General features: G+C 39.9%; 3 protein-coding genes across 3 annotated transcripts; all 3 read right to left on the reverse strand.

Annotated features, from left to right (window-relative positions):
- Nucleotides 1-1,658: 1,658 nt before the first annotated feature.
- LOC136322152 (olfactory receptor 1J4-like) lies at nucleotides 1,659-2,599 on the reverse strand. Its single transcript, XM_066254307.1, is given in 2 exon segments — nucleotides 1,659-1,936; nucleotides 1,939-2,599. Coding segments are annotated over 2 exon segments (939 nt in total).
- An 8,806-nt stretch (nucleotides 2,600-11,405) lies between these two features.
- LOC136322747 (olfactory receptor 1J4-like) lies at nucleotides 11,406-12,338 on the reverse strand. The gene has a single exon (XM_066254651.1). It carries the CDS (start codon nucleotides 12,336-12,338, stop codon nucleotides 11,406-11,408), a length of 933 nt encoding a protein of 310 aa, XP_066110748.1.
- An 8,773-nt stretch (nucleotides 12,339-21,111) lies between these two features.
- On the reverse strand, nucleotides 21,112-22,050 carry LOC136322153 (olfactory receptor 1J4-like). Its single transcript, XM_066254308.1, has one exon. It carries the CDS (start codon nucleotides 22,048-22,050, stop codon nucleotides 21,112-21,114), a length of 939 nt encoding a protein of 312 aa, XP_066110405.1.
- Between the last annotated feature and the right edge of the window lie 735 nt (nucleotides 22,051-22,785).

Below are 22,785 nucleotides of genomic sequence, written 5' to 3' on the forward strand. Positions count from 1 at the left end.
CAAATAATTTTTTGATAAAGGGGCCAACAACACACAATGGAGAAAAGAAAGCCTCTTCAATAAATGGTGCTGGGAAAACTGGAAAGCCACATGCAAAAGAATGAAACTGGACTACAGTCTCTCCCCCTGTACAAAAATTAACTCAAAATGGATCAAAGATCTAAACATAAGACCTGAAACAATTAAGTACATAGAAGAAGACATAGGTACTCAAGTCATGGACCTGGGTTTTAAAGAGCATTTTATGAATTTGACTCCAATGGCAGGAGAAGTGAAGGCAAAAATTAATGAATGGGACTACATCAGACTAAGAAGTTTTTGCTCAGCAAGAGAAACTGATAACAAAATAAACAGAAAGCCAACTAAATGGGAAATGATATTTTCAAACAACAGCTCAGATAAGGGCCTAATATCCAAAATATACAAAGAACTCATAAAACTCAACAACAAACAAACAAACAATCCAATAAAAAAATGGGAAGAGGATATGAATAGACACTTCTCCCAGGAAGAAATACAAATGGCCAACAGATATATGAAAAGATGCTCATCTTCTTTAGCTATTAGAGAAATGCAAATCAAAACGGCAATGAGATACCACCTCACACCTGTTCGATTAGCTGTTATTAGCAAGTCAGGTAATAGCAAATGTTGGAGAGGCTGTGGAGAAAAAGGAACCCTCATACACTGTTGGTGGGAATTTAAAGTAGTACAACCATTATGGAAGAAAGTATGGTGGTTCCTCAAAAAACTCAAAATAGAACTACCTTATGACCCAGCAATCCCTCTACTGGGTATATATCCCCAAAACTCAGAAACATTGATTCGTAAAGACACATGCAGCCCCATGTTTATTGCAGCATTGTTCACAGTGGCCAGGACATGGAAACAACCAAAAAGCCCATCAATAAATGACTGGATAAAGAAGATGTGGCACATATACACTATGGAATACTACTCAGCCATAAGAAATGATGACATCGGAACATTTACAGCAAAATGATGGGATCCTGATAACATGATATGAAGCGAAATAAGTAAATCAGAAAAAAACAGGAACTGTATTATTCCATACGTTGGTGGGACATAATAGTGAAACTAAGAGACATTGATAAGAGTGTGGTGGTTAAGGGGGGGAGGGGGGAATGGGAGAGAGATAGGGGGTGGGGAGGGGCACAAAGAAAACAAGATAGAAGATGACAGAGGACAATCTGATTTGGGTGGTGGGTATGCAACATAATTGAACGACAAGATAACCTGGACTTGTTATCTTTGAATATATGTATCCTGATTTATTGATGTCACCCCATTAAAAAAATAAAATTATATATAAAAAAAAAAAGGCAGGTTCATTAGGACCAGATCATGATGTTAAATCATTATGTCCCCATGAAATAAATAAAAGCTGAAATATCTCAAAGGATAAATGACAAATTCACATTTATAATTGTGCAATATTTTGCATAATATTTTGCATACATCTAAGAAGAGATAATGAACAAGAAAAAATAATAATTATAAATAAATAATTTTTAACAATCTAGGTGGAAAACTTTACCAGGCTGATATGTTAACAGCACTTACACATGATAACAGAATGCATATTTTATTAAAATTATATGGAAGTGTTGACCACACAATATTTTAGAAAATAAAGTTCATTGTGCTTCTGATTGCATACTAACCCTTCTGAAACACATTTCCAAGGCCTGTTTGATGTCTCTGTTCCTCAGGCTGTAGATGAAGGGGTTCAGCATGGGGGTAACTACCGTGTACATGACCGAAGCAATGATGTCTTTAGAATCCCATGATGAAGAGAAAAAGTAAGCACCTACGAGTGTCCCATAGTATAAGGACACCACAAAGAGATGGGAGCCGCAGGTAGAAAAGGCTTTATAGAGTCTCTTAGTGGAGGGGACCCTCAATATAATGGTCCTATACGGACATAGGAGCTTAAAATAATACACAAAGGCAGAATTGAAAATAATGCTCCCTCAGTGAAGATGACCAGCTCATTGAGGGAGGTGTCAGAGCAGCTCAGCTTCAGGAGCGCAGTGAGTTCACAGAAGAAGTGGCTGATGATGTTGTTGGCACAGAAGGACAGTCGGACTGAGAGAAGGGTGTGCAACAGAGCATTGACACAGGATAAAATCCAGGAGCCAGCCAGCAGACGCACACACAGCCCCTCCCTCATGATGGTGGTGTAGTGTAGAGGGTGACAGATGGCCACGTATCTGTCATATGCCATCACTGCCAGAAGGAAATTGTCAAGACAAGCAAAAAATATAAAAGAATACATCTGAGCAATGCATCCCACATAGGGGATGGAATGTTGCCGAGTCTGCATGTTCATGAGCATCTTCGGGACAGTGACGGATGACAGAGAAATGTCAGAGAAGGCCAAGTGGCTGAGGAAGAAGTACATGGGCTTGTGCAGGCGGGAGTCCAGCCTGATGAGCAGGATGATGAGCAGGTTGCCCAGCACCGTGGTCAGGTACATGCCCAGGAACAGGATGAAGAACCCGCGCTGCTGCCCTGGCCGCATGGGGAGCCCCAGGAGGAGGAACTCGGACACGCTGCTCTGGTTCTCGGGTCCCATGCTGCACCCTGTCTGCTGGGAGGAAGGAGGTTTGGGACAATCAGCCACCTGGAAAAGATGACCAGGGACATCATGTTTCAGACTCTAATTCTACAGAAAAACCAGGAATTTTTAACTTCCCTCCTATTAATTTCTCATCTTCACTCTTCCACAGTCTGGTTCCAGGAACACTTTGCACCCCAAAGCAGCCAACCAGACCATATTACACAGAAGCAAGAAGGCCTTCTATATTTCATTCATCATTATTGATTGAATATCGAGACTTTGTTCCTCTTACAAAGACTGATGGCAGGACTGAACAAAAAAAAACAAAGTCCCCACTTCTGTGACATTCGAACATGATGGACATGGAGGGACAATGTCCGTCCCAGGCCAGAACCACACCACACTAACTCACTGTGACAGAAGTAGAGGATGAACCCGGAAAACTGCTCTCATTTGTGCCTTAAAGTAACGTGAAACTCAGTGCTGCTCTGGTGTTGTTGGAGTAGTGTCACACTGCTCCTGTGGACCTCCCAGGTCCCATTGACCTGAAGCTGTAAACTCATGGACACTCTAGAAACATGTGGCCATTTAAAGCCCTTGATGCCAGAATGGCTCTGAAGCCAGAGTAGTCCACAAACTACCATTCTTAGTATGCTGAACATTTTGGTGAACATTTGGCACTGGGCTGAGGACTTTATCTAAGGTTCCTAATTGAATCCACCCATCAGCTTTACAGTCCTGGGTTTTAAGATCTCTTTACATCTTTACAAAGGATTTTTGTTCATTTACCTATTTTTAACATTTAAGATAAGGAAACTTAAATGATACAAGTGCTACAGGCACACAACAGAGCAGTAGGGGACAGCATGGCACACACACGTGTGTATATCTGTATCTGTATGTGATGTGTAGTGAATACAACTGATGTATATGTGCTATCATTTCCTATAAATTAAAAATTACCAAGTATTAGCTATTTCACGGGGTTCAGTCTAACATGTGTGTGATCAGAACCCTCGCTCTTAACCATCACACATGGGATCCTCCCTTTTGTTGGTTAGGGGAGCCAAGCACAACATATTATTTTAGAGCTTTGAGGGTACAAAGTTGTCAAAATCTTCTTGTTCTCTTCCTCAGTAATTTAATTCCTTCATAGTTAGGTACTTTCAGCTGACAAAGCCTTCTCAGATCCCCTGACCTCTGTTGGCACAGCAAACACTGCCCCAGCGCCTCTGGGGTTCACGAGGTGAGGGTTCCTCTTTCCTCTCCATGGATGTGGAAACAGGCCAAGGAATGAGGAAACTTTCCCAGAGTGTCAGTGATCTTTGTTACAGATTTTGCTGAAATTTCTGCCAGCATGATGCCTGAAGTGTTTTTTCTTTAGAATGTTTAATAAAAGTAAAGAAAAAGTTTCAAAGCTCAAATCAACTGACATTCAGATACATGAAATGACAGCTGATTTGTTTCATTCAACAGGAAGCTGCTTAGAATTTGGTTTTCTCAGTCATTGGAGCTGCAGAAGGAGGACACCTCAGGAAATACGTGAGGTCATGGGTGCAGATCACACACACAGAAATGCACACACGTTCACGCACACACACGCTGCTTATTTGAGAATTGGTCATCTGTGTCTAACCTCCCATCCTAAGGAAAGGATCACCGATATGGGATTCAGCTCATAAACACTTATATACATACATACACGTCATAAGTAATACACAAAATGAGACATATACAACACACAATGATGTACCACTCAACCACAATCACACTCACAATGCACATCAACAACCTGACTAGGAGCCACTTACTAAACACATCCCTTATTGCATAGAACTCAAACACTGAACGTAAACATCTCTGAAGACCCTCAAAAGTATAAAAATTCAAAAATCATACATGCATAATCAGCCACACTGACTACAACATCAGCACACACACTCCTATTACTGAGAGTCTTGCTCCTGCCGCCCCTGACTCACCCCCTGCTGGGGGAGGGCAGTCAGCATTCGGTCACAGGTGCGGTCATTACACCACCATCTACATGTCACATGCACATGGTAACCAAAGACAGAGGAAACCAAACAATACATTTTCCTGCTCTCACACACGAGTGTGTCACTCACAAATTAGCTGGCACGGGCAGCAGCACACTCTGTGGAGACAGGTGTGAGCCCTTTCTGACCTTGGTCCCCGGTGAGGCCGGTGTCTTCTTGTCCAGCAGCCGAGAGGACAGTCTCACTCCTGATGCCCAACTCTGCTGCAGGTGTTTTTGGTCACAGGCATGAACCAGGAGTCCCTAGTCACATAGCAAGAGATGATCACTTGGTCTATACCCGCTAAAACAGGGCCTAAGTAGGGTGTAACTCCTGAAGATCGTCAGGCGGTGGTTCAGATACATAGCACACACACACACACACACACACACACAAGGACGTACACAAGCATAAACTATATATGTCCACACACACACACATGCAGACACACCCACAGTCGTGGACACAGAGTCTAACTTGACCCGCTAGCACACAGGCAGACCCATCGCCAAGGGCAGAGTCCCAGCCCCTCTGACCTGTGTCCGTCACTGCTGAGTCAGACCCTTCTGCTCCAGACTGCTGCCCGACTCCTCAGGTTTCTTCAGGAGGCCTTAGGTCCAGACAGAGAGAAGAAATATCTGTGACCCTGGCCCTTCTAGAGACCTTCATCCTCCTCAGCCAGCTCCAGGGAAATGAATCCAAGACAAGACTTAATTACTAATGAGAGACTGAAACCCAGTCCCCAAGCTTCGGGCTACTTTCTGACTGCCCTTTGGGGAGCTGTGTGTCCCAGAGCCAGAGGGACTGGAGTCCTAGGGGACAGTTACCCTGATTCCACTGATGCCCTGGACTCCTTTCTTTTTGGGCATTGTTCCAGCAGGGACAGGATTTTTCAACTTTTTATTTGGCAGTGATTTTAAAGATATACAAAAGTTGTGAAAATGATATTAATAATTCCTGGACAGGTTTCACCACGATTCTTCAATGATTAAATTAATATTTTATTATGTATGTCTTTTGTATTTATGTATGCATGTATTTATGTATATTTTAGGGTTCAATTTTCAGCAGATGTGTCAGAGTGCATATTATTAGATATGATATTAATTTTTTTAATAACTAGTGTTTTTATCCTTGATCAACTGACTAAGGTGGTGTCTGCCTGGTTCTCTAGTGTAAAGTTATAATTTTTTAAATAGACACATGGACTAGATACACAGTCATCAGAGGGAAGTGGTGAGGGAACGGGATGAAAGAAGGGGAAGAGATTAGCTAAGAAATCATATACACATAAGCTGTGCAAAAGCTTTTTAGTTTGCTATAGTCCCATTGTTCATCATGTCTTTTATTTCACTTGCCCATGAAGATAAATCAGCAAATATGTTGCTGCGAGAGATGTTGGAGAGTTTACTGGTTGTTTTCTTCTAAGACGATTATGGTTTCACGACTTACATTTAAGTCTTTTATCCATTTTTAATTAATTTTTGTGAATGGTGTAAGTTGGAAGTCTAGTTTCATTTTTTTTGCAGGTAGCTGTCCAATTTTCCCAACACCATTTGTTAAAGAGACTGCCTTTATTCCATTGTATGCTTTTACCTCCTTTGCCAAATATCAATTGGCCATAAAGGCGTAGGTTTATTGGTGGGGTCTCTGTTCTGTTCCATTGATCTATATGCCTGTTCCTTATGCCAGTACCAAGATGTTATGAGTACAATGGCCTTGTAGTATAACTTGATATCAGAAAGTGTGATAACCCCACTTAATTCTTCTCTTTTAAGATTGCTGAGGCTATTTGTGTTATTTTTGGTTCATATAAATTTTTGGAATATTTGTTCTATATCTTTAAAGTATGTCATTGGTATTTTAATAGGATTTGCATTGAATTTATAGATTGCTTTGGTAATATAGACATTTTAATGATGTTTATTCTTCCTATCCATTAACACGGTATAAGCTTTCATTTGTTTGTATCTTCCTTGATTTTCTCTATCAATGTATTAGAATTTTCCGAGTACAAGTTTTTAACCTTGTTGGTTAAATTTACTCCTAGGTATCTATTTTTTTGTTGTTGCAGAGGTGAAGGGGTTGTTTCCTTAATTTCTCTTTCATACAGTTCATTGTTGGTATATAAAAATGCCACTGATTTCTAAATATTAATTTTATATCCTGCCACCTTGCTGAATCCATTTATCAGGTCCAGTAGGTTTTTGACTGAGACTTTAGGGTTTTTTATGTACAGTATCATGTCATCAGTAAATAATGATAATTTTAATTCTTCTTTTTCAATTAGGATGTCTTTTATTTCTTCTTCTTGTCGGATTGCTATAGCTGGGACTTCCAGAACTATGCTGAATAAGATTGATGAAAGGAGGCACCCCTGACTTGTTCCTGATCTTAAGGGAATTGCTTTTAATTTTTGCCCATTGAGTACGATGTTGGCTGTGGTTTTTTTTTAGATGTCCTTTATCATGTTGAGATATGTTCCCTGCATTTCCAGTTTTCTGAGAGTTTAGATCATAAATGTGCTGGATTTTATCAAATGCTTTGTCTGCATCTATTGATATTAACATATGATTTTTATCCTTCCTTTTGTTTATGTGATGAATCACATTGATTGATTTGCAAATATTGTACTATCCTTTCCTCCCCAGAATACATCCCACTTGAGCATGATGTATGATATTTTTCATGTATTGCTTGATCCAGTTTGCTAATATTTTAGAGAATTTTTAGCATCTAAGTTCATCAGAGATATTGGCCTATAGTTTTCTTTTTTGTAGTGTCTTTGCCTGGTTTTAGAATGAGGATTATGCTTGCATCATAAAAGGAGCTTGGAAATTTTCCCTCCTCTTGAATTTTTTGAAATAGCTTGAGAAGGATTGGAGTTAGTTCTTTGAATATTTGGTAAAATTTGCCTGGGAAGCCATCTGGCCTAGAGCTTTTGTTTGCTGGGAGTTTTTTGATAACTGTGTCGATCTCATTTGTTGTATTCAGTTTGTTTAGGTTTTCTGATTCTTCCAGATTGATTTTTGAAAGACTATATGTTTCAAGAAATTTGTCCATTTCACCTAGGTTGTCCAATTTTTTGACAAAGAGTTCTTCATAGTATTTTCTTCAATCCTTTGTATTTCTTAATTATCAGTTGTTAGTTCTCTACTCTCATTTCTAATTTTATTTATTTTAATTCTCTCTCTGTTTTACTTGGTGAATCTGGTTAAAGGTTCATCAATCTCATTTACCTTTTCCGAGAACCAGCTCTTGTTTTTATTGATCTTCTTTATTGTTATTTTGCCTCTATGTCATTTATTTCTACTCTAGTCTTTATTATCTCCTTCCTTCTACTTCCTCTGGAATCTTCTTGCTGTTATTTTTCTAGTTCTTTTAGATGCAGTATTAAATTGTTTACTTGGGCTTTTATTTTGCATTAGGTATGCCTGTAATGCTATGAAATTCCCTCTTAGGACTGCTTTTGCTGTGTCCCATAAATTTTAAGATATTGTATGTTCATTTTTATTTGTTTCTAGGATATTTTCGATTTCTCTCCTGTTCTCATTGTTAATCTATTTGTTATTTAATAACATGCTATTTGGTCTTCAAGTGGTTGAATGTTTTTCAGTTTTCTATTGTAGTTGATTTTTAGTTTCATGCCATTGTGATCAGAGAAGATGCATGATATGATTTCAATCTTCTTAAATTTATTGAGACTTATTTTTGTCCTAACATGTGGTCTATCCTAGAGAATGTACCATGAGCATTTGAATAGAATGTATATTCTGCTGCTTTGGGGTGAAAGGTTCTGAAAATATCTATTAAATCCAGTTGATTTAGTGTGTCCTTTAAGGCTGCTATTTCTTTGTTAATTTTCTGTTGGGAGGATCTATCCACTGAAGTTAGTGGGGTATTAAAATCCCCTACTATTATAGTATTATTGTTGACCTCTCTCTTTATGCCCATCAAAATCTGCTTTGTATATTTAGGTACTCCTATATTATGTGCATAGATATTTATAATGGTTATATCGTCTTGTTGGATTGCTCATTTTATCATTATGTACTGATCTTATTTATCCCTTACTATAGCCTTTGTTTTAAAGTCTATTTTGTCAGATATAAATATTGCTACTTCAGCTTTTTTGTCCATTTCATTTGTGTGAAATACATTTTTCCATCCCTTCACTCTCATGCTATGTGTATTTCTTGCACAGCTAAAGACACTATAAAAAAATAAAAAGACAAACCACAGAATGGAAGAACATATTCAACAATAGGTCTGATAAGGGGTTGATAACCAACATTTATAAAGAACTTGTAAAACTCAACACCAGGAAGTTAAACAATCCAATCAAAAAATGGGCTAAAAAAATGGATAGACACTTCTCCAAAAAGGACATACAGATGGAGGACTCACTCCTTTTCCTTTATATCAATATTCTGAATCTTTGGACGCATGGTGAGCTATTTCAGATACTTGAAATCAGCCCTGGACAGTTGTCTCAGTGGTAGAGCATAGACCTGGTGTTTGTAAGTTCTGGGTTCAATTCCCTGTCAGGATACACAGGAGAAGCAACTATTTGCTTCACCAAACTCCACTTCTTTTTCTCTCTTTCTCTCTCTCTCCTCCCACAGCCAGGGCTCAAATGGTTCGAGCTACCTCGCCCTGGAGCTGAGGATGGTTCCATGGCCTCACCTCAGTAGCTCAAATAACTAATTTGCCAAGCAACGAAGCAGCTAACCCAGATGGGCGGGAGCTTGTTTCTCTTCTTCCCTGCCTCTCTAGCTCTCACTTAATAAAAAAAGAGAATCTTGGAATCATAGCACTGTTAATAACAAATTACATCTAAAACTTTATTTTCACATTTTTAATGGTGATTGTGTATAAACATGATTCTGGGTTCAATAATTACTTAGGTTACTCATTTTATTTTCCCCTTTTGTAAATTATGGTAGGAATTTGCAATATAGTTAGGTCCATTTGTTTTGTTTTATTCTATCTTGCTTAATTCACCATGTCCTATTTTCTTTTACCCTTTTTTAAGAGAGGAGAAAGAAGAAGAGAGAGAAAGAAGGGGGAAGGAGAAGGAAGCATCAACTACCATACATGCCTTGACCAGAAATGCCCAGGGTCTCAAACTGGGAACCTCAGCATTCCAGGTCAGTTTTTATCCAATGTGCCACCACAGGTTAGGCTCACCACCTCCTCTATTTATTTTTTAGTGACAAAATACAACACAGTACAAACTATACAAATGAACATACTGATCTGATTCTTCTGCCCCACGTCCTGAAGATAAACAATGTCATTAGTTTTGATTTATTCTTCAGTGTCTCTGTGTGCTCAAATAGGCAGACATATGTGCAATGTAATTTTCATTCATTTTTATATAAAAAGTAGCATGCGATAAGTGCTACTTTACACATTGCTCTTTTCCCATTTAGTCAGGTATCCTGTTATTTCTCCATATTGATTCATTTCACATTTGTTCTTTTTTCCACATTTGAGAAATACTTAAACTTATTGATGTTCTATGATGTGTTCTTTAGGGGTTGCAAATGAGATATGGCTGATGAGTTTCCTTAATGCCAATAAATTATAGATATCAAAAGACAGAAATGGTAAATTTCATGTTTTGAATATTAAAATAAAATTTAAATAATTGAGGAGAAAGTATAAAGTAATGTTAGCACACAGCACAGATAAGGGTTATAAAAATATAATAATTATAAATGGTTGATTAATAGGTTAAAAAGCAAAGATAAAGTAATAAAATATGTATTTAGTAAATAAAAAGGAATAAGGCAAGAGAATAAATGTGAAACAGGTGTATACAATAAAAAAATAAGTAATATGGAAAACACAAATTCAAAGATATTATGATTACCTTACATGTCAGTAGATAAAATTCTCGATTAATATACTAATGGTTGCTTTATATAGAAACAGGAAAATCCAACTTCACACTATGGACAATGGACATCTCAAAGAGATAAGCCCATAAAAACATTAATGTGATGGGAAAGAAATATTATGTAAACATTAACCTCAAGAAAGCTGCATCTTTATGTCATATACTGTTATAGTATCTGTTTATCTGTATCTGTATGTGTATCTATATCTCTAAATATACTAATATCAGTAGTAGATGAGGTGTTAGGGAGGACTCATTGGTAGTAATATCTCCTACTTATGAACAAAGTGGGGTGTTGTTAAATACATTTATAAAAATCTTTCTGTCTCAGTTTTAAAAAACCTCGCTTTGTACTATCTGTGCATTTCAGAGAGTAATTATTTCTACTATGGCTGATTACAGTCTGCCAACATCATGTCATTGAATGTGAGTTGGCAAGAATCGCATCAATTAGCCTAAAGCCAGTGTAAATGAGCATAAAAAAATCAGTTTAAAAAATGAAGCTGGTTTAATCAGAAGCAGATCACGATACTAAATCAGTGTGTCCTCACAACATAAGCTAAAACTGACATTATCTCAAAGGAAAAAGAAGAATCCATACTTAGAATTTTGCAGTGTTTTACATAAGATTTTGTATACATTTTAGAAGAAATGACCAACAAGGAAAAACATTAAAAAATATATATATATTTATTAAAAAATCTGTTGATACGCTTAACATAGTGACATATTAACAAAATTTTTACGTGACAACAGATTGTCAATAAAATAGAATGACTATTTTATTAAAGTTACTATATATGGAGATGTTGATCAAACAACAATATTAAGGGATCTATCTCACAGTGCTCCTAACTGCAATAAGAGGATTTAGTGATTTCTATTCAAAGCAGGTAACCCTGCTGACACATATTTCCAAGGCCTGTTTGATGTCTCTGTTCCTCAGGCTGTAGATGAAGGGGTTCAGCATGGGGGTAACTACTGTGTACATGACCGAAGCAGTGATGTCCTTGGAATCCCATGATGAGGACAATAAGTAAACACTTGTAAGTGTCCCATAGTATAAGGACACCACAAGGAGATGGGAGCCACAGGTGGAAAAGGCTTTAAAGAGTCTCTTGGTGGAGGGGACCCTCAAGATGATGGTTCCTATACGGACATATGAGCCCAAAACAATACACATAGGCAGGAATAAAAGCATTACTCCCTCAGAGAAGATGACCAGGTCATTGAGGGAGATGTCAGAGCAGCTCAGCTTCAGGAGCGCAGTGAGTTCACAGAAGAAGTGGCTGATGGTGTTGTCGGCACAGAAGGACAGTCGGACTAAGAGGAGGGTATGTGACAAGGCACTGCCACATGACAGAATCCAGGAGCCAGCCACCAGCAGCACACACAGCCTCTCCCTCATGATGGTGGTGTAGTGTAAAGGGTAACAGATGGCCACATACCGGTCATATGCCATCACTGCCAGAAGGAAATTGTCAAGACAAGCAAAAATCATGAAAAAATACATCTGAGCAATGCACCCCACATAGGAGATGGATTGTTGCTGAGTCTGCATGTTTGTGAGCAATTTCGGGACAGTGGCGGATGACAGAGAAATGTCAGAGAAGGCCAAGTGGCTGAGGAAGAAGAACATGGGCATGTGCAGGCGGGAGTCCAGCCTGATGAGCAGGATGATGAGCAGGTTGCCCAGCACCGTGGTCAGGTACATGCCCAGGAACAGGGTGAAGAACCCGCGCTGCTGCCCTGGCCGCATGGGGAGCCCCAGGAGGAGGAACTCGGACACGCTGCTCTGGTTCTCGGGCCCCATCTGCTCCCTGTCTGCTGGGAGGAAGGAGGTTTGGAACTCTCAGCAACCTGGAAAGGATGACCAGGACCATCACGTCTCATACTGTTAATTTCTGGGAACAACATGAATATTTGTCTACACACCTATTAATTTATGACACCTGTAGGAGCATGCATCTTCACACTGTCTCAGTGAGGATCCAGGAAAACATCGCACACTTAACACAGCCAACAAGACTTCATTACACAGAAGCAAAAGGGTGTTAATGGTTTCACTAAACCATAGTTTACTGATGCTGAGTCTGTGTCTTGAGGCACTAAGGACGGAGATGCAGCAGTGAACACGAAGAGCAAGGTCCCCTTTTCTGTGAGGTTAGATCGTGATGGGCATGGAGGGATCATTTCACCCCCAGGCCAGAACCACATCACACTGACTCACTGTGACAGAAATAGAATTGATCTCCCCAAACTGATATCAGTTTCTTCTACCTTAAAAAACATGACACTCCAGCCTGACTGCTGGTAGTAGAGTGGATAGAGCATGCACACAGGATGCAAGACACTGAGGTTCCTCGTTCCAAACCCTGAGGCCTCCAGTTCAAGTGTGGGCTTCTTGGCTTGGGTTTCAGCTTGCCAGCTTGAGTGTGAGCTGTCAATGTCATCCCAATGTTGCTGACTTGAGCTCAAAGTTACTAGCTTGAAGCCAAATTAGGAGAAACAATCAATACCCAGCTAAATGAAGCAAATAAGAGTGTTGCTTTTCATCTGTCTTCCTTTCTTCCTACATCTGTCATTTCTGTCTCTCTATCTCTCTCTAAAAAAATAGAATTAGAAAAAGAAATGAAACTCCAGTGCAGAGTTGACATTGTTGGAGCATTGTCACAACCCAGGGAACCTGCCAGGTCCCATTGACTGGCAGCTGTAAAATCATGGACGCTCTTAAAACAGATGGACACTTAAAGTTACTTGATGCCTGAATAGCCTTCAAAATATTATTTATAATGATGTTGAATATTTTGGTGAACATTTGGGTACTGGCTGAGGACTTTACTTACATTTCCGATGTAAATCCATGCAGGAGTATACATTTCCAGAGTCTAAGACCTCTTCACAGCTGCACTGAAAATATGTGTTATTTCACCATTATAGTTTTTAAGAAATAGAAACATAATGATACAAATGCTGCGGACACACAATAGTGCAGTAAAGGACAGAATGGCACAGAGGCATGTATATATATATCTGTATCTATAAAATATGTGATGTGTAAAGTATATAACTAGATATATATGTTCTACCATATTCTATACATGAACAATTATTACTGTTTCATGGGGTTTAACATGTCTATGTGACCAGAACCAACGTTTCTAACTGTCACAAGTGGGATCCTCCAAATTGTTTTTAGGAAGCCAAGCAATCTAATATTATTTTATAGCTGTGAGGACACAAAGTTATCCAAAATATATTTCATCCTTTTGCTAGATTATTAAATTCCTGCATATTTATGACCTTTTAAACTGAGAGAACATTTTTGAATAGATTGACTTCTATTTATATAATAAAAATTTACTGAAGGTATCTGCAAGATTCATGAGACAAGTATAATTCTTTCCTTTTTATAAATGTGGAAACTGAGGCAAAGGATTTAATTAACTTTCCCAATGTTTCATTGCAGTTTGATAGTGACTCAGCCTAAAACATCACCCACTTTCATGCCTGGAGTATGTCTTTTTCCATGGGATGTTTAATAAAAAAAAAGAAATGGTTGCAAAATTGTAAATGACTCAGTCACGCTCAGGTACATGAAGACAATAGGAGAGCCATTTCAAAAGCAGGGACTGACTTAGACTTTGGTTATCTCAGCTGTTGGTGTCCCAGCTGGAGGACACCTCAGGAAATACTGAGGTCACGGAAGCAGATCGTATACCCACAACCCCCCCCCCCCACACACACATACAAACCCAGAGTGCTGATTGGAAGATTCTAGTCACCTGTGACTAAGATCCCTTTCTAAGGGAAGGGTCGCCAGTATGTGGATCAGCTCATAAACACTCATATACATACATACAAGTCATAAGTAACACTCAAAGCGAGACATACACAACACACAATGTTGTACACTCAACAGCAATCACACTCACAATGCACATAAACACTCCTGATTCATGGCACTCCTGGTATACTCTCAAATCTTCACATATACATAATTCAGGAAGTATACAACCATGTCACCAAAAACATGTAAGAGCACACACAATTCAACAATCTCATGGAAGACACACACCAACACACATGCACACTCAGCCACAATCCCTACAACATCAGCACACCTGCTCCTATTACTGAGAGGCAAGCTCCTGCCTCCTCTGATCTACCCCCTGCTGGGGGAGGGCAGTCAGCATGGGGTGAGTCCGCCTATTCGATCACAGGTGCGGTCATTACACCCCCATCTACACCATGCATATGTCACATACATTTGGTAACACACACACTGAGGAAACCAAACAATACACCTTCCTGCTCTCACATATGAGTGTGTCACCCACAAACACAGCAGGCATGGGCAGCAGCACAAACTGCAGAGAGACATGTGAGCCCTCTCTGACCTTGGTCCCCTGTGAGGTCGTCATCTTCTTGTCCAGCATCTGAGATGACAATCTCACTCCCGATGCCCAGCTGTGCTGCAGGTGTTATGGTCACAAGCATGGACCAGGAGTCCCTAGTCACACAGCAGGAGGAGGTCACTGGGTAAAACAGGGCCTATGTAGGGTCTAACTCAGGAAAAGGGTCAGGCTGTCAGTCAGATACATAGCACACACACTCACACACACACACACACACCTGTCAGACAAGCTCATACTCAAACAGACACAATACATGCAGACACACACAATCATGGACACAGAGTCCCACATGACCCGCTAGCACACAGGCAGACCCATGGCCAAGAGCAGAGTCCCAGCCCCTCTGACCTGTGCCCGTCACTGCTGAGTCAGACCCTTCTGCTCCAGACTGCTGCCCGACTCCTCAGGTTTCTTCAGGAGGCCTTAGGTCCAGACACAGAGAAGAAACATCTGTGGCCCTGGCCCTTCTAGACTTTCATTCTCCTCAGCCAACTCCAGGGAAATGAGTCCAAGACAAGACTTATTACTAATGAGGGACTGAAACCCAGTCCCCAAGCTTTGGGCTACTTTCTGACTGCCCTTTGGGGAGCTGTGTGTCCCAGAGCCAGAGGGACTGGAGTCCTGGGGGACAGTGTCCCTGATTCCAGTGATGCCCTGGGCTCCTTTCTTTTTGGGCATTGTTCAAGCTAGGACAGAGGATTTTCAACTTTTTATTTGGTCGTGATTTTAAAGATACAGAGAAGTTGAGTTAATGAAATAGCATATTTTTAGACAGACTTCACCCAGATTCCCCAATGATTAAATTAATATTTTATTATGTATGTCTTCTATGTGTATGTGTGCATGTATTTATGTATTTCAGGGTTAGATTTTCAGTACATATGGCATGGTACATATTATTAATTATGTTATTAATATTTTTAATAACTAGTGTTTTTATCATTGATCAGTTGGCTAAGATGGTGTCTGCCTGGTTCTCTAGTGTAAAGTTACCATTTTTTAAATACCATATTATCCCGCTGATAAGTGAAATTTAAGGATCACAAGACACTGATGGACAAAGTAGAAACAAAGGCCTGGACACATGGACCAGATACACAGTCATCAGAGGGAAGGGGTGAAGGGACAGGATGAAAGAAGGGAAGGGATTAGCTAAGAAAACTTATACACATAACACGTGGGTACAGACAGCAGGTGGCCCCAGCCCGAGGGAAAGGGGTGAGGAGGTGGGGAGAGAAGTGCAGAGTTGGGGGTCCAGGGCAGAGAGAGACCTGCATGGGGCCAGGGGTTCACGAAACTCATGTAGATGGGGTGATACTGAGTTGGACACTTGAATCGTGTATTGTTTGGCTAACCATGTTATCCCAATTAATATAAACTTTTAAAAAGTTACCGTTTTAACCTTGTAATTTAGAGTTATCATTTGAGTAGATATGTTTTTTTTTTAAATAAATTTTTATTAATGGTAATGGGATGACATTAATAAATCAGGGTACATATATTCAAAGAAAACATGTCTAGGTTATTTTGTCATTAAATTATGTTGCGTACCCCTCGCCCAAAGTCAGATTGTCCTCCGCCACCCTCTATCTAGTTCTCTGTGCCCCTCCCCCTCCCCCTAACTTTCTCCCTCCTTCCCTCCCATGTCCTCCCTCCCCCCACCCCTGGTAACCACCACAACACTCTTGTCCATGTCTCTTAGACTCATTTTTATGTTCCACCAATGTATGGAATCATGTAGTTCTTGTTTTTTTCTGATTTACTTATTTCACTCCTTATAATGTTATCAAGATCCCACCATTTTGCTGTAAATGATCTGATGTCATCATTTCGTATGGCTGAGTAGTATTCCATAGTGTATATGTGCCACATCTTCTTTATCCAGTCTTCTATTGAAGGGCTTTTTGGTTGTTTCCATGTCTTGGCCACTGTGAACAGTGCTGCAATGAACATGGGGCTACATGTGTCTTCACGTATCAATGTTTCTAAGTTTTTGGGGTATATACCCAGTAGAGGGATTGCTGGGTCATAAGGTAGTTCTATTTGCAGTTTTTTGAGGAACCACCATACTTTCCTCCATAATGGTTGTACTACTTTACAGTCCCACCAACAGTGAATGAGGGTTCCTTTTTCTCCACAGCCTCTCCAACATTTGCTATTACCCGTCTTGTTGATAATAGCTAATCTAACAGGTTTGAGGTGGTATCTCATTGTAGTTTTGATTTGCATTTCTCTAATAACTAATGAAGCTGAGCATCTTTTCATATATCTGTTGGCCATTTGTATCTCTTCCTGGGAGAAGTGTCTGTTCATGTCCTCTTCCCATTTTTTTATGGGATTGTTTGTTTGTTGTTGAGTTTTATGAGTTCTTTGTATATTTTGGATATTAGGCCCTTATCTGAGCTGTTGTTTGAAAATATCATTTCCCATTTAGTTGGCTGTCTGTTTATTTTGATATCAGTTTCTCTTGCTGAGCAAATGAGTAGATATGTTTAAACAAGATAAGCATAACTATTTTCTTATTATAATTTCACCCACTACATTTAACCACCTTTGGTGATTATTATATGACAAAATTATTGCAAATGTGGTGGCCAAATGGTGATTTTTCTACTTTTGTCATTTCTCCTGTGTTGTTTAATTGTATTTTTCAAAATTTATTGGAATTTCCAATAAATTTTCAAAAGGAATTTATTGTTATTCCCCACTCATTTGCTATTTATTCATTCATTTAATTAATTAATTAATTAATTATATCTTTATAGACTAATGATTCTTGTTATTTTTTGAGTTATAAACCATTACTGTTATTCATTTTGAACTTTAAGTGTATTCATTACTTTCAAGGATGTTAAATGATCTCAGAGAAGCCAATGAGTAAATCTATATAAAAAGAAACACAAGAAGTAAAAACTAGAAACTAAGGAACTAAAGGAATATTATCTATAGGAAGTGGGAGAGGAGTGGGACAAAAAGAATAGGGGATGAGCTTGGCCAGGTGGTGGCACAGTAGATAGAACATCGTCCTGGGCTTCAAAGGACCCAAGTTAGAAACTCCAAAGTCACTGACTTAAGCTCAGGCTCACCAGTGTGAGATTGGGTTTGCTGGCTTTAGTGTAGAATCTTAGACATGACCCCATGGTCACAGGCTTGACCTCAAAGATCACTGGCTTGAAGCCTAAGGCCACTTGCTTGAGTTCAAGGTTACTGGCTTGAGCAAGTTGTCACTGGCTCAGCTGCAGCCCCCTAATCGCCATCCTCGGTCAAGGCATGTATGAGAAACAGTCAATGCATAACTAAGGTGCCACAATGAAGAATTGATGCTTTTCATCTATCTTTGCTCCTGTCTGTCCTTCTCTCTGCCTCACTCTCTCTCTCTCTTTTGCTAAAACAAAGCAAAACACATCAAAACATATGTGGGATTGGAACAGAGTATATATTGACAAAATATATATATATATATATACATATATATATATATATATTTCTGTCTATTTATACTTTCTTAAATCCATTACTTGACACCTCCAATTCTAGTGTGACCACAAAGAATTCATTCCAGCCTCTCCTTCTGCATGTACACAGCACCTTCCCCGTGAGGGAGGACTCAACCTTTTCCTCTATATTTATTATTTTGCTGAATGTTTGGACACAAGGTGAGCTGTTTCAGATTCTTGAAATCAGCCCTGGCCTGTTTTCTCAGTGGTAGAGCATAGGCCTGGTGTGTGGACGACCTGGGTTTGATTCCCAGTCAGGGTACATAGGAGAAACAACTATTTGCTTCACCACTCACCCCTTCCCTTTTCTCTCTCTATCTCTTTCCCTCCCACAGCCAGGGTTCAAATGGTTCAAGCTGATTGGTCCTAGTGCTGAGGGTGGCTCTATGGCCTGGCCTCAGGAGCTCAAATAACTCAGTGCTGAGCAGTTAAGCAGCTGCCCAAGATGGGCAGAGCATAACCTGGTAGGACGCTTGCTGGGTGGATCCCTGCTCCCTGTTGGGGTGCATGTGGGAGCATGTTTCTCTGCCTCCTTGACTTCCCACCTCTCACTTAAGAAAAAAAGAGAATCTTGAAATCACAATACTGTTAATAACAAATTACAGCTGAAATGTTTTCCCTTTTTTTATGGTGATTGTATATACAGATGATTCTGGGTTCAATAATTACTTAGGTTACTTATTTTGTTTTCCCCTTTAGTCAAATTATGGTAGTAATTTGCAATATAGTTAGTTTCAATAGTTTTGTTTTATTCTATCTTGCTTAATTCACCATGTATTTTTGATTTATCTTTTCAAAGAGAGAAGAAAGAGAGAGAGGGGGAGAGAGTAGGGGGAAGGAGCAGGAAGCAACAACTACCATATGTGTCTGGACTGGGAATGCCCAGGGTCTCAAACCGGTGACCTTAGCATTCCAGGTCGACGCTTTATCCACTGTTCCAGCACAGGCCAGGCTCACCACCTCTTCTATTTATTTTTTAGTGGTAAAATGAAACATCATCAAAACTATACAAATAATCATACTAATATTCTGATTCTTCTGCCTCACGTCCTGTAGGTAAACAATGTCGTTAATTTCTATTTATTCTCCCAGTGTCTCTGTGTGCTCAAATAGGCAGACAAATGACATTGTGTTTTTCTTTCATGTTTACATAAAATGTTGCATGCTATAAGTGCTACTCTACACATTGTTTTTTCTCCTTTTAACCAGGTATCCTGATATTTCTCTATATTGATTAATAGAAATCTTTGTTCTTTTTTTTCACATTTGAGAAATACTTAAATATATTGATGTTCTACAGTGAATTCTTTTTTTTTTTTTTTAGGGGAGGAGCAGGAAGCATCAACTCCCATATGTGCCTTGACCAGGTAATCCCAGGGTTTTGAACGGGCGACCTCAGCATTCCAGGTCGATGTTTTATCCACTGCGCCAACACAGGGCAGGCCTACAGTGAATTCTTTATGGGTTGCAAATGAGATATGGGTGATGAGTGGCCTTAATGTCAATGAATTGTAGACATCAAAGGCCTAAAATGGTAAATTTTATGTTTTGAGTATAAAAATGCAATTTAAATAATTAAGGAGAAAGGTGTAATATCAATATATAGCATGGAAATGAATTATAAAATTATAATAGTAATGAATGGTTAATAGGTTTAAGAGAGGTGTTGGAGTAACAAAATATGTATTTAATCAGAAGGAGTAAGGCAAAAGAATAAAAATGAAACAGTGTATCAAATACACCATTTCTAGAAATATCTTCTAATTATAAATGAAGTCGTGTATTGTTAAGTACATTTATAAAAGTCTCCTACCTATTTTAAAAGACCTCATTTTGAAGCAGTGACACATTTTTAAAAATAATTAATGTTTTTTATTTTTCTGAAGTGAGCAGCAGGGAGGCAGACAGAGAGACTCCCGCATGCGCCCGACCGGGATCCACTAGGGGGCAATGCTTGGCCCATCAGGAATGTTGCTCGGTTGCAACCTGAACCATTCTAGCACATGAGGCAGAGGCCATGGAGCTATCCTCAGTGCCTGGGCCAACTTTTGCTACAATGGAACCTTGGCTGTTGGAGGGTAAGAGAGACAGAGAGGAAGGAGAGGCAGAAGGATAGAGAAGCAGATGGGCGCTTCTCCTGTGTGTGCTGGCTGGAAATCAAAACCAGGACTTGCACACACCGGGCCAACACTCTTTCACTGAGCCAACTGGCCATGGCGCACCTACACATTTTTATATTGTAATTATTCTTACCATGGCTGATTGCACTCTACCAACACAATGTCAGTGAATGTGAGTTGCGAACATTGCACCGAATCCGCTTAAAGCCAGTGAAAGCCAGTATAAAGAAGTCACTTAAAAAAAAAAGCCAGGTTTATAAGGAGCAGATCAAGATGCTAAATCAGTATGTCCCCATGACATAAATAAAAACTAAACTATATCAAAGGAAAAATAAAAAATTCACATTTATAATTGTGCAATATTTTGCATACATCTAAGAAGAGATGACCAAGGAAAAATAGTAATTAGGAGTAAATAATTATTAACAATCTATGTGGCAAACTTGAACTGGTCGAAATATTAACAACACATATATCATATGATAATAGAATGCATATTTTATTAAAGTTATATAGAAGTGTCCACCATACAGTATTTTAGAAGATAGAGCTCATTGTGCTACTGACTTCACACTAACCCTTCTGACACACATTTTCAAGGCCTGTTTGATGTCTCTGTTCCTCAGGCTGTAGATGAAGGGGTTCAGCATGGGAGTTACTACCGTGTACATGACCGAAGCAGTGATGTACTTGGAATCCCATGAGGAGAAAAAGTAAACACTTGCAATTGTCCCATAGTACAAAGACACCACAAAGAGATGGGAGCCACAGGTGGAAAATGCTTTATAGAGTCCCTTAGTGGAGGGGACCCTCAAGATGATGGTCCCTATACGAACATATGAACCTAAAATAATACACAAAGGCAGAATTGAAAACAATCCTCCCACAGTGAAGATGACCAGGTCATTGAGGGAGATGTCAGAGCAGCTCAGCTTCAGGAGTGCAGTGAGTTCATAGAAGAAGTGGCTGATGGTGTTGTTGACATAGAAGGACAGTCGGACCAAGAGGAGGGTGTGTGTCAGGGCAGTGCCACAGGACAAAATCCAGGAGCCAGCCACGAGCAGCACACAGAGCCCCTCCCTCAAGATGGTGGTATAGTGTAGAGGGTGACAGAATGCCACGTACCTGTCATATGCCATCACTGCCAGAAGGAAATTGTCAACACAACAGAAAAGTATATAAAAACACACCTGTGAAATACACTCTGGGTAGGAGATGAAGGGGTTCTGAGTCTGCATGTTCATGAGCATCTTTGGGACGGTGACAGATGAAAGAGACATGTCAGTGAGGGCCAAGTGGCTGAGGAAGAAGTACATGGGCGTGTGCAGGCGGGAGTCCAGCCTGATGAGCAGGATGATGAGCAGGTTGCCCAGCACCGTGGTCAGGTACATGCCCAGGAACAGGGTGAAGAACCAGCGCTGCTGCCCTGGCCGCATGGGGAGCCCCAGGAGGAGGAACTCGGACACGCTGCTCTGGTTCTCGGGCCCCATGCTGCTCCCCATCTGCTGCGGTGGAAGGAGGTTTGGGACTCTCAGCAACCTGGAAAGGACACCCAGGACCATCATGTCTCATGCTGTCATTTTCCAGGAAAACCATTCTTTTTAAACACACACACAGAATAATTTATGACAATTGTAGGAGTGTGTGTGCTCGCTCTATCACAGTGTGACTCCAGGAAACATGGCACCTTTAAAGCAGCTGCGACACCTGATTACACAGAATCCAGATGTTTCGGACTTTCAGCAACCTGGAAAGGACACCCAGGACCATCATGTCTCAGACTCTAATTCTCTAGGAACACTATGAATTTTTAACTATCGTTCTATTAATTTCTCATCTTCACTCTACCATAGTCTGGTTTTAGGAACACTTTGCACCCCAAAGCAGCCAGCAAGACCTCATTACACAGAAGCAAGAGTTCCTTCTATGTTTCATTCATCATTATTGATTAAACTTTGAGACTTTGTCTAGATCTCTAACAGACTGATAGCAGGATTGAACAAGAAAAGCAAGGTCCCCACTTCTGTGAGGTTAGATCGTGACGGGCATGGAGCGATCATTTTTCCACCACACTAGAGCCACATGACACTAAGTCAATGTGACAGAAATAGAGGATAACCCCAGAAATCTAGTATTAGTTGTTTGTGCCTTAAAGTAACGTGAGACGCAGTGCTGCTCTGGTGTGGTTGGAGCGGTGTCACACTCTTCCTGTGGATCTTCCAGGT

The sequence above is a fragment of the Saccopteryx bilineata genome, chromosome 2 (assembly GCF_036850765.1).
Source record: "Saccopteryx bilineata isolate mSacBil1 chromosome 2, mSacBil1_pri_phased_curated, whole genome shotgun sequence".
In the NCBI taxonomy this organism is placed as follows: domain Eukaryota; kingdom Metazoa; phylum Chordata; class Mammalia; order Chiroptera; family Emballonuridae; genus Saccopteryx; species Saccopteryx bilineata.